This window comes from Natator depressus, chromosome 2 (genome assembly GCF_965152275.1).
Source record: "Natator depressus isolate rNatDep1 chromosome 2, rNatDep2.hap1, whole genome shotgun sequence".
NCBI lineage: Eukaryota > Metazoa > Chordata > Testudines > Cheloniidae > Natator > Natator depressus.
In genome coordinates, this window is record NC_134235.1 from 156,970,519 (window position 1) to 156,985,259 (window position 14,741).

At 41.7% G+C, this 14,741-nt stretch overlaps 1 protein-coding gene across 1 annotated transcript in view; it reads right to left on the reverse strand.

Annotated features, from left to right (window-relative positions):
• INO80C (INO80 complex subunit C) overlaps positions 1–14,534 on the reverse strand; it is a 42,186-nt gene extending 27,652 nt beyond the window's left edge. Inside the window, exon 1 of the mRNA XM_074945202.1 lies at positions 14,323–14,534. Within this exon, the coding sequence (XP_074801303.1) occupies positions 14,323–14,472 (150 nt within the window). The 5' untranslated portion in view covers positions 14,473–14,534. The remainder of the gene's footprint in view (positions 1–14,322) is intronic.
• Positions 14,535–14,741: the final 207 nt, after the last annotated feature.

The window sequence follows — 14,741 nt, forward strand, 5'->3', positions numbered from 1 at the left end:
CTGTTCTTTTTTTATGCAATACAGTACACTATTTTGGGGATTGAGAACAATTTTGAATTAAAAAAAACAACTGGTAAATCCCAAGTTGATTTGATATGGCAGAAATATGAAAAAGCCAACTCCTTTTGTGAATATATAGTTATTAAACTTATGGCTAAAGCTTATGTTATGCAGTGATAAAGGACACTGTAGCCACTTGACATTGTGTAACCTGGATCTATGCAGGCCAGACTTACCTGGAGAAGGGGAGAATTGGGTCATGGCTCACTACCAAGTGCAAATCAATGCACCACTGCCCTCCTTTTTAAAGAGTGGATGGGAGGAGTATGGGTAAAGGGGACAGAAAGGCAGGCAGTTGTGGGTGCAGCAAATGAAGTTTATAGGAGAGTAGCACTTTGTCTTCCCACTTCAACCCAGGCTCCCCATCAGGATGTTTAATTTACCGGAGGGTAATTAATTTACAACTGAGAGCTAAACTAACAGTTTATCTTGATTTATTCAGTCTAGAACTATCAACTGAAGACACACCTTGGTAGACTCAGAACATTTCTAACTCTATCTTTAAAAGATGAGCTAAATTTGGAGCCTAAACATTCTGAGTGTCTAGACATCTAATTGTTTTCACCCTGTCCCAGTTTGGTAATTTTTAGTTTATTGTGCTGTGAAGACACTATGCAACTCACTTCAGTTAGAAGCAGCTATGGTAATACATATTGAAGCTGTTACCTATTGTTAGAAACCAACATATTTGAAAATTGAGGATATTACTGTTCGGCATGAGCAGTGATATAAACTGTATGACTACCATGCAGTGTATTAATTACTGTGCTAGTCTCTACAGGGACTTTCAGAGAGATGTCTGAGGACCTGGTCCCTCTTCTGTCCTTTCTCCCCCTTCCAAAACTATGTTAACTTTTCCCCATGGTTTCACTTTCTCAAAGACAGGGAAACTGAGTAAGCGGTTTCCCGAACTGCTCAGTAGTGCCAGAGATATGTGATTAGCACCCTGATCGCTCCATAGTTAGCAGTGTTATAAGTAGACAATCACTATCAAGGCGGGAAATCTAAACAATTTATCTAACTTGAAGTTGTCCCACATTGAAAGATTTATCCCTCAGGACTGCAGATATTTTTTAAGTGATGGCATTTAAACAAAACTCAGAGTTTTACATAGTTCATGCATCAGGAAGGTGTGCATGTGGGAGCTTGGGGAATTCTCTGCATAATATTTTCTCTCTCTGATGAAAATTGGTGAAATATGATGCACATATGAGAGACCAAACATTTTTCCCCCCCATTAATATGAAGGCATAGATACATAGGATTCGCCATTGAAAGAAACCAATAATTCAGCTAGTTTGGGATCCTGTCTCTGGCCTATAATGCCTCAAAGGAAGATTTAAAAAGATCCACAAAATGTTTCCCATCCATTGTACAATACTATGGCAAGTGGGGACAAAATTTCTTCCTGAATGCAGCTAACAGTTTATGCCCTGGAGCAAGAGGACAGAAAGCCTTTGTAAAAATTTTCATAGCAATGTAACTACAGATATTTGGTCTTTTTGCCAATACTTATCCATTATTCAGAAAAACTATTTATTTTTATCTGTTCTAAATTTCTATTTAACAGACTGTTTCCTTTTTATTATGGGACAACAGAAATGGGAGTGACTAACTGGTCTCCACTATATTATTAGCTTATAATTTTGTTACCATTTTTAAAAAACTCTGTTCTTTATATTCAGTTTATTATTAGTTTTTCCTTATAATTGTCCAATAATTCTCTATCTCCAGAGAACAAAGAGAGCCACTCCTTCAGATAATTTAGCACCTGTAAATATACATGGAATGTAATCACTAAATGAATAACCCAATGGACAAGTCTCTGCTTTGCTTGCTTCTTAATACAAACCATTAAATTCAAAACCCTGTTAAACTACAAAATTAAATTTTCTATTAACTTCCGTACCCCAACATTAGCATGTTTATAAAATGTCTATCACTTTTTTTGAAGCAAAAACTGAAGTGCTATCCAGTGCAAGCTTGTAACACGTACTGAAGTGTGTAAAAGAGCAGTTCAGATGTATAAAGCTGCAGTATCTAGATAAATATTCACGTTATTCCTAATTGAGTCTTGTTTACCTTGACCATTTTAAACAGCTAATTTGATTCTAACATGATCATTTTTATGAGCGTCACATCTTAAGTGAGCTATCTTGCTAATGTGTGAAGTGTTTGAATTGAATTTTCTATACAGTATCACTGTCGTATCTCCTCTTACACTTCTCTTTCAAAATCAAATAATCCTAGTACAGTATTATCTCCTTCTAACAGAAACATCCAATCATTCTCCTTGTCCTTTTCTGAGTCTCTTGTATTTTTGTTATACATCATGAAACGAAGTGCAGCAGTTGCTAGATCCTGCATAGATTTTTAAAAGATGTTGCACGCCCATTAGCTAAAGTAAATTATTTTAAACCTTATGCTGGGAGAAGAAAGAGGTTGAAAAATCTGACACCAATTTACTGAGATCCATAGTAAAATCAATACACATGTGCTATGATGTAGAAAGAAGGGTGGGAGCACATCTGTGTTTACTCTGAATCTCAAATCAAATCACATGGGGGGGTAGCATTTCTCTGGGATTGGCATAGGTTGATTTGGAATACACATACTTTTGTGATTACAGACACTCTAAATCCTTCAATATGTGACAAACGTCAAGCAAATCAATTTTTAGACCTCCCAGCCTTAATAGTCGCCCTTTTAAAATGACTAGTTTTAAAAATTATTCTTTTTTTATAAAGCTGAATTAAAACATGTATATTATAATCTTGGCCAGATGATATTATGAATATTACTGAGAAGTGTTTGTTAATTGTGTGTTATAAACATAATCTTCCTTTCACCAAGGATGTGGAGGGATGCTGGTTCTTTAAGAGATTGGATGGATTATACATCTACAAATATCTAAGAACAGTCCTGGTTCTCATTTCTGGACCCCTAGGAAATAAAGCTAGTCTTTGGGAGAGCAATAAAAGAACTTGCTGGTATTTAATACTCATATTTAATATTTAGCTGTTCGCTGTCTGCTTTGTTGCAACACCTAACTTTGCAAGGCGTTCCAGGGCCTTGCCTCGGCTACGATTTAAAGGTGTGATGATAGAGTATGTCATGCTAGCTCAATCTAACTAATATTGTCTAAAACTCTAGCTAAAACAAGGTAATTTATGCTAAACTGGTTGAGTTAAAGCCCTGTGAAAGCCTAGGCTTTACTTCAAAAGGTCCTCGAGGCTTCTGGTATTAATGAGGTGATGCATCTCCTCCCTACTTCCTTCCTTGTGGACAGATGTGAATGTGATTGAATTTGAGAGAGGGAAGTTGAATTCCTCATCCCAGCAGCCCGTAGCAGTAACTAGCTAACCAACATCCCCAATATTGCCACTACATCCAGCAAGATAGATATTTAAATTGACTTAAGTAGATTTGAGTTAACATCCCATGGGAACACTTCACATCTTCCAGAAGGTATTGCTTCAGGCTGCCTGCAGATTTAGGACTTGTCTACACTTAAAACAAAACAGTGGCACAGCTGCAGCTGCGCCATTGTAGTGCTTCAGTGTAGACACTGCCTGCAGTGATGAGAGGGTAATTCCACTGGCATAGATTCCGCTGGAACTTTTCCGAGAGATGGTAGCTAGGTCAGCAGAAGAATTCTTCTGTCAACGATCTACACAGGAGCTTGGGTCAGCTTAACTATGTAGATCGGGGTGTGGATTTTTCACACCGGAGTGACGTAGCTGGGTTGACCTATCTTACTGGCGTAGACTAGGCCTGAGATAGACATTGCTTCATCAGTTATCTTAACAACCTTAAGAGCTACAGAAAATGAAAGTTTATGCTCTAGAGCAGTGGTTCTTAACCTGGGGTGCACGCACCCCCTGGGGGGTGCGAGATGCCCTTTCTGGGGGTGCGAGACATGCCAGATGTTTTTAGAAGGTAAATCATCAAAAAGAAATTAAGCACAGGCAGGTAAGTACAACTACTTTGTTTAATCAAACCCATGTATTTATTAACATTATATATTTAACGATTACTGTTATATACAAACAGGTTTAAAGAACTGACCTACTTCAACAATTTCTGATAAGGGGTGCGAGAACATATTTTGATTTTTTATAAGGGGTGCGAGAACATATTTTGAGAACCAAAAGGGTGTAGGCTACAGTAAAGGTTAAGAACCACTGCTCTAGAGCATAATGATATGACCGTTTTTTTTTTAAATCAACAACTACATAACTATATACACACTCACATGATCATATTATTTCTGGTTCCCTAATCACTATCATTGCAATGGGTTCTTCAGAAACATGCTTTGTTGTTTTTTATTTTAAATTTCCAAGTATAGAGGAGAACTGTTATTTTTATCACAAAAAATCTTATATAAGACAATGTTACAGTAATTAGAATAAGTTTGGAGACCTTAACTTTTTTGAGCTCATTTAATTTAAATGAGTGATTAATTTTTAGTTGCCTAGTGGGAACTCATTACAATGCAGAATGCTGTAAGGGGTACTCAACCAGAACATGATAGCTATGGCATTCACTACTTCTGTGTTAAGGATAGTTCAACTTTTCCTCAATAATCTTATTTTTAAGGGAATTAAAGTCAGCTTGAACATGAAATTTTTTAAAACAAAATTACATTAAAATTTATTTGATAGTTTCCTATTTACAGTGAGGGTATTTTTATGGCTTTGAGAAAATAGCATTTTTTTTATTATCATATTTGGTAAATGGATTAGGGCCCAATTCTGTTCCATTGAAGTCAGAGGGACAGCGGTCACAGTGGAGCAGGCTCTCAGTACATAATGGTAATTCATATATATGTATTTTTAAAGGCCCCGGATATTGAGGTTTAGAAAATATGACTGTCTATCAGATACCTAATTTGATGATCATCTTAGTTCAGTCATGCTTTAACATGAACTATATTTTGTGTTTATCTTGGGGTTTAATCTCTTTGATTGTTTGGGTAAGGCAACCCTTTAGTAAGAGAATGATATTGCCATTTTGACTTGTATATGTTTTAATACTATTGTACGACTCCTAGTTACTTTTGTTATAGGCACTTGACATATTAAATAAAATAAAGTGTTTATTACATAACTAATTATATAAAAACAAGGAGGTTCCAATTAACTACATTCACTGTTTGAGACAAACATCATATCAAGTCACTTATGTAACTAATTCTTAAATGCCATTGAAACACTGGAGAAAACAGTTTGCAAAATGAAGATTAAAATAAACTATATCAAGACTTACTACAACATTAAAAATAGAAAGAGAAACTACATATGCTGATGCATAGAGGGAAAAAAGTGCAGGAAACCTCTGCCATGAAATTTTATGAAGGGTTTTCTATGTATCCAAAGCATAGGACAAACTGTGGTATGATTTTCAAAGCGAAGCATTTATTTAAAACTCACCTTATTGTATGTATGTTACTATGCCTGGAGCAGCCTTTCAAACTAATGGTACACCACAACCCTTCCATATGATAATATTTAGCACTTAAATAGCACTTTCCATCTTCTGTCAATCATCTGCAAATGTCTTCTGACAAACCTACAGATGATAATGTTTTCCCTATCCCTCGGTTACCTGCACTGTCACATTTTGCCTTTTAGCTAGTTAGCTCTTCAGGGCAGGCATTCTGTTTCGTTTTCTGATTAGCAAATACATCCTGCTGTACAATGCAGCATATAGTTTTGTGTACAACAGACTGAGAAGTCTATCCCCCAGACATAGGTGCCTAAGTCCCACTTTTAGGTGCAACTGTGATCCAAAAAACTCCTGTTCAGCAGCCGCCCAACCCTGCAGGTGACTAAACTTACTCAGCACCTAAGCCTTTTCAGTAAAAGTGCCCTACTCACCTATGTTTCTGCTTCTGAGCATGTACACTGCTGCCTCACACTGGATGTCCAGAGGCTTGCCTCCCACTTAATCCCCAGCGCAACTCCACCTAATCCACTAGGCATACTCAAAGGCTGCCTAACTCCACACAAGATGGCCAACGACGGGAGGAGGCCCTCCCCTATAACCTTTAGCCCAGTGGTTAGAGTACTCACCTGAGATGTGGGAGACCCCAGTTCAAATCCCCTGCTCTACCTGATGAGGAGGGATTTGAACATTGATCTACCATCTCTCAGGTTAAGGAGACCTCCTCCTATAGGCTCTTTTGTATGCAGTTAGGCAGGCACCTAAGCTGCTCAGAGCACACTAGGGCTCCCATTGGTTCTGATGGAGCTGAAAGAACGCGAGCAACAGTGGAAATCCTTTTAGCAAAAAAACCAAACAACAACAAAATCCTCTTGTAGACAACCCCTAAATGAATGGGTGTTATATCAATCAATCAATAATAAAAGCAATGGTTTTCTACTGATTTCCATCTCTACTTCATATGCACATTAATCCTCAATATTGAAAATACTGAACTCCAGCAAGATTGAAGTATTTTTCAATGGAACAACAGTATGGGAGGAATAATCGTGTAAGACTAATAACAGTGATGTAATCAAACTGCAATCATGCTCTCCTGTAAATTCATTTTAAATTCTGCATTTGGTAAATACAGGCATTATTTCCAAAAGAGCTGTGTCTCTTATTGCAGACATGACTGAAAAGTATTATGTGCTGTGGCCTTCCAAAACAAACATGACTCAATACCTTTTACAAACAGTGAACAATATTTTGTTGTTCATGTTTGTGAGACATAGATGAATTAAAGGTAAGTTCTCAATGTATACACTAGGTCATGTGTTGGGTAAATATAGTCCAAGTCCAGTACAGAGCTGCACTGATAGCAAGACTGGTAGCAAGAAACCCAGTCCTTCTTCCAGGATGCACAAGAGCACACAAATCTTCCCATTAACCAATTATTTTACCAGGCAAAGGTGATAAAAAAAATTTATAAACAAAACTTTATTTGCTCTCACTGCTTTCCTTACTCCCTTTTTTTGTTTGAAATCTATATTTCAACCATACCAACATTCTTCCCAGTTCAAGCACTGTAGTAGCTACTACTCTAAAGCATGCAAAGGGAAAATAAGGCTTGTGGGGTTAAACAGTTTTTGTTTAACTTCATGGAGACTGACCCACAGATGTGGGGAAAAATGCAGACTAAGCACTAAATATGAAATACACCTACGGTGAAAAGGCCAAGTACAAGGTCCTGTGCCTCAATAATTATTTATACTATTCCAAAAAGTGTGCTGGGTGCTTTAAAAAGATATAAGAAGGCACTTCCTTACCCTAAGAGCTTGCAATCTAAAGGCCCAATCTTGCATACATTTACATAAGTGTGTAACGTATGTATTATTGACTATAATTTGCTGATTTAAACTGGGGAATGTTAACTCTATTTTTGTCCATCTGTTCCATAGTGTCTATTTCTTTACAAGAAAAAACATTCCATATTGAGACATATGACTAATGATATGCTTAGCATGCAAAGTTTTAAAAAAATAAGGTCAAAAGAGGTTAACTTGGAAAGTGAATGGTATGAAGAGTACTAAGCATTCTCACAAAACTTGTTTTAAAATTGGATTGTATAAAAGGTGTATCTACCTATCAGACTGTTGGACAGGTGAATCTCATTCAGTTAAGTTTTAAAAAAGTCCCACAATTACCAGCTAGTACAGAAAGGTTTACAATGTTTGTGGATGAACTAGTCGCTGATTGACTGAGCTACTTAATCAGAGGGATACTCATGAAGTAGAGGTAGAGCTGGTTGATGACTGGCTGCATTATGATTAGATTAGAGACTGTATTTATTAAGTGTTTCATCTTGTCAGAAATCAGTTTATGCATGAATACGTTGGTAGCTGTGTAACTAAAAATTGTAGGAATTTATGGGGTACGGGTAGAAAAAGTAATTGCTGAAGAACATGCCAAATGATGAGCGTTTCTAACTCTAAAAATACACAGACCAACTTCATTTCTATGTTTCTGTTTTAAAAGCCCTGTTATCAGGGTGTCTCTTCTTCTGCCTAAGGTACAGAGAATATGGCATTCTCCACAGCTAGTCAACACCGTGTGTCTGTCTGATGGCCAGAGAACCAGTACACTGACAGCAGATTTTCTTCATTCCAGGGGGTTAAGTATGCTTTTGGTTGAGCCTAAACTTCTGAGTTGTGACTTTTTGGAACAGACCCTGCACCACTGAAGTCAATAGCATACTTTTATATATAGTACTTCATACACTGTGTAGAGAAATTACTTCATCCACCAGTGCAATGCAGCCACCTCAAGGGAGGAATGCAAAAGCTGTTTAGTACAAAATACTACAACCCAATTTAGGGCAGGAAATTAAGGATTCTTTCACTTTACTAGCAGCTGTCTATTGACACAGAATATATCTCAAACATAAAGATAGATTTTCTTATAAACAAGTCATATAAAATATACACTTCGCCCTTACCATCCTTGAACATCCAGACTGCTAGCCACAACAGCCCTTGAAAATGGTTGTCAAATGTGATAATGGTTGGCAACCATTTTTAACATTATTTTAGCTAGCAGCCAGTGTTACAAACAACAGTGGGCCAAAAACCTCACTGCTTATTGATAATACCACAGAAGGGGAAAGGAAGATCTGTAAATGCCACAAGCTGAACTCATGGGAGTTGCAGAGATGCTGTCCAGCTGAGGGAGGGCTAACTGTCATACAGAGAAGAACAAGGATGGTGATCTTCAATTTACAAGGTCAGAGGATTTGCTGGGAATTCCAGAGCTATCCCCATTGATCTCCCCAAGGCTTTTGTGAAAAATAAGCAACCTTACTGGCAGCATTGCTCACTTAGAAGCTGTAATACCACTAGAGCTAATCAAAAAACTGTGGAAGTAGATACTTTTCTATGAAAAATAAGGACCGACTTTTGTCACGGAAACTTTTTCTGTTTTTGGACTAGTTCTAGCTACTGTTATGCCTCCTGAAAAGGGAATAGAAATCATTGAGGATCTACACTATACACACACAAAGCCTACAGAGACTCAACTTTTCAACATTCACATGTAAAGACATGCATGCTCCATTGGCCCCAATCCTCATTTGGTAGGCATAGATAGCTCAAGAGATGCATGACACTATACCACACTATGTAATAACTCTGCAGTGAAGACACCTAACTCCTCTTGTGCTAGTTTAACTCAAGTGAGAGCAGCCCACCCTGTGAAATAACACTCAAGATGCAAAGAGTAATTGTATTAGCAACTGATGAATTGGGCTAATTCAACATGTAGCCCAACAGGCCATCTTGAGTTAAAAGCACCATCATACTTAATGACAGGTTTCAGAGTAACAGCCGTGTTAGTCTGTATTCGTAAAAAGAAAAAAGAAAAGGAGTACTTGTGGCACCTTAGAGACTAACCAGTTTATTTGAGCATGAGCTTTCGTGAGCTACAGTTCACTTCATCGGATGCATAGCATATCGTGGAAACTGCAGAAGACATTATATACACACAGAGACCATGAAACAAAACTTCCTCCCACCCCACTGTCCTGCTGCTAACAGCTTATCTAAAGTGATCATCAAGGAAGGCCATTTCCAGCACAAATCCAGGTTTTCTCACCCTTCTCCCCCTCCCCTCCCCCCAGACGCACATACAAACTCACTCTCCTGCTGGTAATAGCCCATCCCTCTTTGAAACCTCTCTTTATAATGCGCATGATAATCAAGGTGGGTCATTTCCAGCACTAATCCAGGTTTTCTCACCACCCCCCCCCCCCACACACAACCCCCTCCAAAAACCACACACACAAACTCACTCTCCTGCTGGCAATAGCTCATCTTACAATGTGCACAGCAATAATCCAAGTTTAACCAGAACGTCTTGGGGGGGGGGGGGGGTTTGTAGGAAAAAAACAAGGGGAGATAGGCTACCTTGCATAATGACTTAGCCACTCCCAGTCTCTATTCAAGCCCAAATTAATAGTATCCAATTTGCAAATGAATTCCAATTCAGCAGTTTCTCGCTGGAGTCTGGATTTGAAGTTTTTTTGCTTTAAGATAGCGACCCTCATGTCTGTGATTGCGTGACCAGAGAGATTGAAGTGTTCTCCGACTGGTTTATGAATGTTATAATTCTTAACATCTGATTTGTGTCCATTTATTCTTTTACGTAGAGACTGTCCAGTTTGACCAATGTACATGGCAGAGGGGCATTGCTGGCACATGATGGCATATATCACATTGGTGGATGTGCAGGTGAACGAGCCTCTGATAGTGTGGCTGATGTTGTTAGGCCCTGTGATGGTGTTCCCTGAATAGATATGTGGGCACAGTTGGCAACGGGCTTTGTTGCAAGGATAGGTTCCTGGGTTAGTGGTTCTGTTGTGTGGTATGTGGTTGTTGGTGAGTATTCGCTTCAGGTTGGGGGGCTGTCTGTAGGCAAGGACTGGCCTGTCTCCCAAGATTTGTGAGAGTGTTGGGTCATCCTTCAGGATAGGTTGTAGATCCTTAATAATGCGTTGGAGGGGTTTTAGTTGGGGGCTGAAGGTGACGGCTAGTGGCGTTCTGTTATTTTCTTTGTTAGGCCTGTCCTGTAGTAGGTGACTTCTGGGAACTCTTCTGGCTCTATCAATCTGTTTCTTCACTTCCGCAGGTGGGTATTGTAGTTGTAAGAATGCTTGATAGAGATCTTGTAGGTGTTTGTCTCTGTCTGAGGGGTTGGAGCAAATGCGGTTGTATCGCAGAACTTGGCTGTAGACGATGGATCGTGTAGTGTGGTCAGGGTGAAAGCTGGAGGCATGTAGGTAGGAATAGCGGTCAGTAGGTTTCCGGTATAGGGTGGTGTTGATGTGACCATCGTTTATTAGCACTGTAGTGTCCAGGAAGTGGATCTCATGTGTGGACTGGACCAGGCTGAGGTTGATGGTGGGATGGAAATTGTTGAAATCATGGTGGAATTCCTCAAGGGCTTCTTTTCCATGGGTCCAGATGATGAAGATGTCATCAATATAGCGCAAGTAAAGTAGGGGCATTAGGGGACGAGAGCTGAGGAAGCGTTGTTCTAAATCAGCCATAAAAATGTTGGCATACTGTGGGGCCATGCGGGTACCCATAGCAGTGCCGCTGATCTGAAGGTATACATTGTCCCCAAATGTAAAATAGTTATGGGTAAGGACAAAGTCACAAAGTTCAGCCACCAGGTTAGCCGTGACATTATCGGGGATAGTGTTCTTGATGGCTTGTAGTCCATCTTTGTGTGGAATGTTGGTGTAGAGGGCTTCTACATCCATAGTGGCCAGGATGGTGTTATCAGGAAGATCACCAATGGATGGTTTTACTCTGAAACCTGTCATTATGCAAGGCACTGCATTTAGCCGCATGGAGTGGAAATCTATCAACTGCATGAAAAAACTTGTACAGATACAGACAGACATCATCTTCCTTTCCAAATGCAAACAGATGGACATCGTACCAAAAGGACTGAAGGTAAAAAATCCATTACAATCTACATACCACACAGACTATGCTGACAGCTTGTGCCACACGCTCTCAAAGAAACTGCGGCCACTATGGATGTAGAAGCCCTCTACACCAACATTCCACACAAAGATGGACTACAAGCCATCAAGAACACTATCCCCGATAATGTCACGGCTAACCTGGTGGCTGAACTTTGTGACTTTGTCTTTACCCATAACTATTTTACATTTGGGGACAATGTATACCTTCAGATCAGCGGCACTGCTATGGGTACCCGCATGGCCCCACAGTATGCCAACATTTTTATGGCTGATTTAGAACAACGCTTCCTCAGCTCTCGTCCCCTAACGCCCCTACTTTACTTGCGCTATATTGATGACATCTTCATCATCTGGACCCATGGAAAAGAAGCCCTTGAGGAATTCCACCATGATTTCAACAATTTCCATCCCACCATCAACCTCAGCCTGGTCCAGTCCACACATGAGATCCACTTCCTGGACACTACAGTGCTAATAAACGATGGTCACATCAACACCACCCTATACCGGAAACCTACTGACCGCTATTCCTACCTACATGCCTCCAGCTTTCACCCTGACCACACCACACGATCCATCGTCTACAGCCAAGCTCTGCGATACAACCGCATTTGCTCCAACCCCTCAGACAGAGACAAACACCTACAAGATCTCTATCAAGCATTCTTACAACTACAATACCCACCTGCGGAAGTGAAGAAACAGATTGATAGAGCCAGAAGAGTTCCCAGAAGTCACCTACTACAGGACAGGCCTAACAAAGAAAATAACAGAACGCCACTAGCCGTCACCTTCAGCCCCCAACTAAAACCCCTCCAACGCATTATTAAGGATCTACAACCTATCCTGAAGGATGACCCAACACTCTCACAAATCTTGGGAGACAGGCCAGTCCTTGCCTACAGACAGCCCCCCAACCTGAAGCGAATACTCACCAACAACCACATACCACACAACAGAACCACTAACCCAGGAACCTATCCTTGCAACAAAGCCCGTTGCCAACTGTGCCCACATATCTATTCAGGGAACACCATCACAGGGCCTAACAACATCAGCCACACTATCAGAGGCTCGTTCACCTGCACATCCACCAATGTGATATATGCCATCATGTGCCAGCAATGCCCCTCTGCCATGTACATTGGTCAAACTGGACAGTCTCTACGTAAAAGAATAAATGGACACAAATCAGATGTTAAGAATTATAACATTCATAAACCAGTCGGAGAACACTTCAATCTCTCTGGTCACGCAATCACAGACATGAAGGTCGCTATCTTAAAGCAAAAAAACTTCAAATCCAGACTCCAGCGAGAAACTGCTGAATTGGAATTCATTTGCAAATTGGATACTATTAATTTGGGCTTGAATAGAGACTGGGAGTGGCTAAGTCATTATGCAAGGTAGCCTATCTCCCCTTGTTTTTTTCCTACAAACCCCCCCCCCCCCCCAAGACGTTCTGGTTAAACTTGGATTATTGCTGTGCACATTGTAAGATGAGCTATTGCCAGCAGGAGAGTGAGTTTGTGTGTGTGGTTTTTGGAGGGGGTTGTGTGTGTGGGGGGGGGGTGGTGCTGAGAAAACCTGGATTAGTGCTGGAAATGACCCACCTTGATTATCATGCGCATTATAAAGAGAGGTTTCAAAGAGGGATGGGCTATTACCAGCAGGAGAGTGAGTTTGTATGTGCGTCTGGGGGGAGGGGTGAGAAAACCTGGATTTGTGCTGGAAATGGCCTTCCTTGATGATCACTTTAGATAAGCTGTTAGCAGCAGGACAGTGGGGTGGGAGGAAGTTTTGTTTCATGGTCTCTGTGTGTATATAATGTCTTCTGCAGTTTCCACGATATGCTATGCATCCGATGAAGTGAACTGTAGCTCACGAAAGCTCATGCTCAAATAAACTGGTTAGTCTCTAAGGTGCCACAAGTACTCCTTTTCTTTTTTCTTTTTACATCATACTTAAGAGATTTGTATGTGGTGGAACTCAAGGAAGGGCCAATTATATGAATTATATTGGGCTGAACACAAGTCCTTGAGCATAGAACAGGATTCTGGGTTTGCAGCAATCATGCCTAAAATCTAACTTCTCCAAAGCAGGGTCTGACTGGGCGTTCTAACACATTTACAACACCTTTTAGTGACCTAGATACATATAAAGTGGTTTTAAACATGCCTTTATTGCACCTGTGTGAGGCTACATCCCTTAAGCTATGGCTACGATACACAGTTAACCCAGGTGATTAGGATCTGGCTTAGCCTAGCTCAGGTGTGAGCATTTCCATTGGAAAACCCCATTTGCACTACTTTGTTCTCCGTTTCTGCTCTCACCCATGTGTATCGGGGGACATATCCCTTGATTTTTTGTGCTGAGATGCTATAGGATTGTATGACAACAGGTCTCAAAGTGCTTGACAAAGGAGCCCAGTGTCATTATCCCCATTTCACAAATGGGGAAACTGAGGCACAAAGGTACCACGGTTACCCAGGAGGCTGGTGGCAGAGGCAGGAATAGAACCTAGCTCTAGAGTCCTGATCCAGTGCTCTGCCTGCTAGGCCACGCTGCCTCACGCCGGCTTATGGGGGGGGGGGGTCCAGGGCACCAGTGGGTGGGAGCGCCCCGCCTAGGTCACGTGGCGGTGGGAGATGCAGGCTCGGGCAGGGGAAAACGCTCAGGCTTCGGGGGGGCGTTATGACTCCCGCACATGCGCACTCCTCCCGTTTCCCCCCTCCCCGCACATGCGCACTCCTCCCTCGCCAGTCCTCACCACCCGCACTCACTGCTAGCTGAGGGCCGTTCACCGTCGCCGGCACCTTCTTTTTCTTGCTAGGGCCGCTGCCGTTGCCCGGGCTCGCCGGACGCTTCTTGCTGCGGGCCGCTCCCGGGGCGGCGGGGGCGAGAGCCGCTGCCCCTGGCACCAGACTGGCCATTCCCCCCTCCTCCACTGCGCCGGATCCGGCTGCCCGCCCCTCCCCGCGGGGGCGCGCGCGCAGTGCGGCCGGCTGGCTGCGGACTGATTTCGCTCCCTGGCCGCGGCGCCAGGGCCCAGTTCCGCTGCTGCGCATGCGCGGCTTGCTCCGACTTTTCCCGCGGGTCGATGGGGGCTGGGCTGGCGGGAGTAGCGCGTGCGGCTGGAATTCTGGGCGCCTCCTTCCTTCAGATCCGAGGTGCCTGGGGCGGCAGCTCCCCCCTCGGGGCG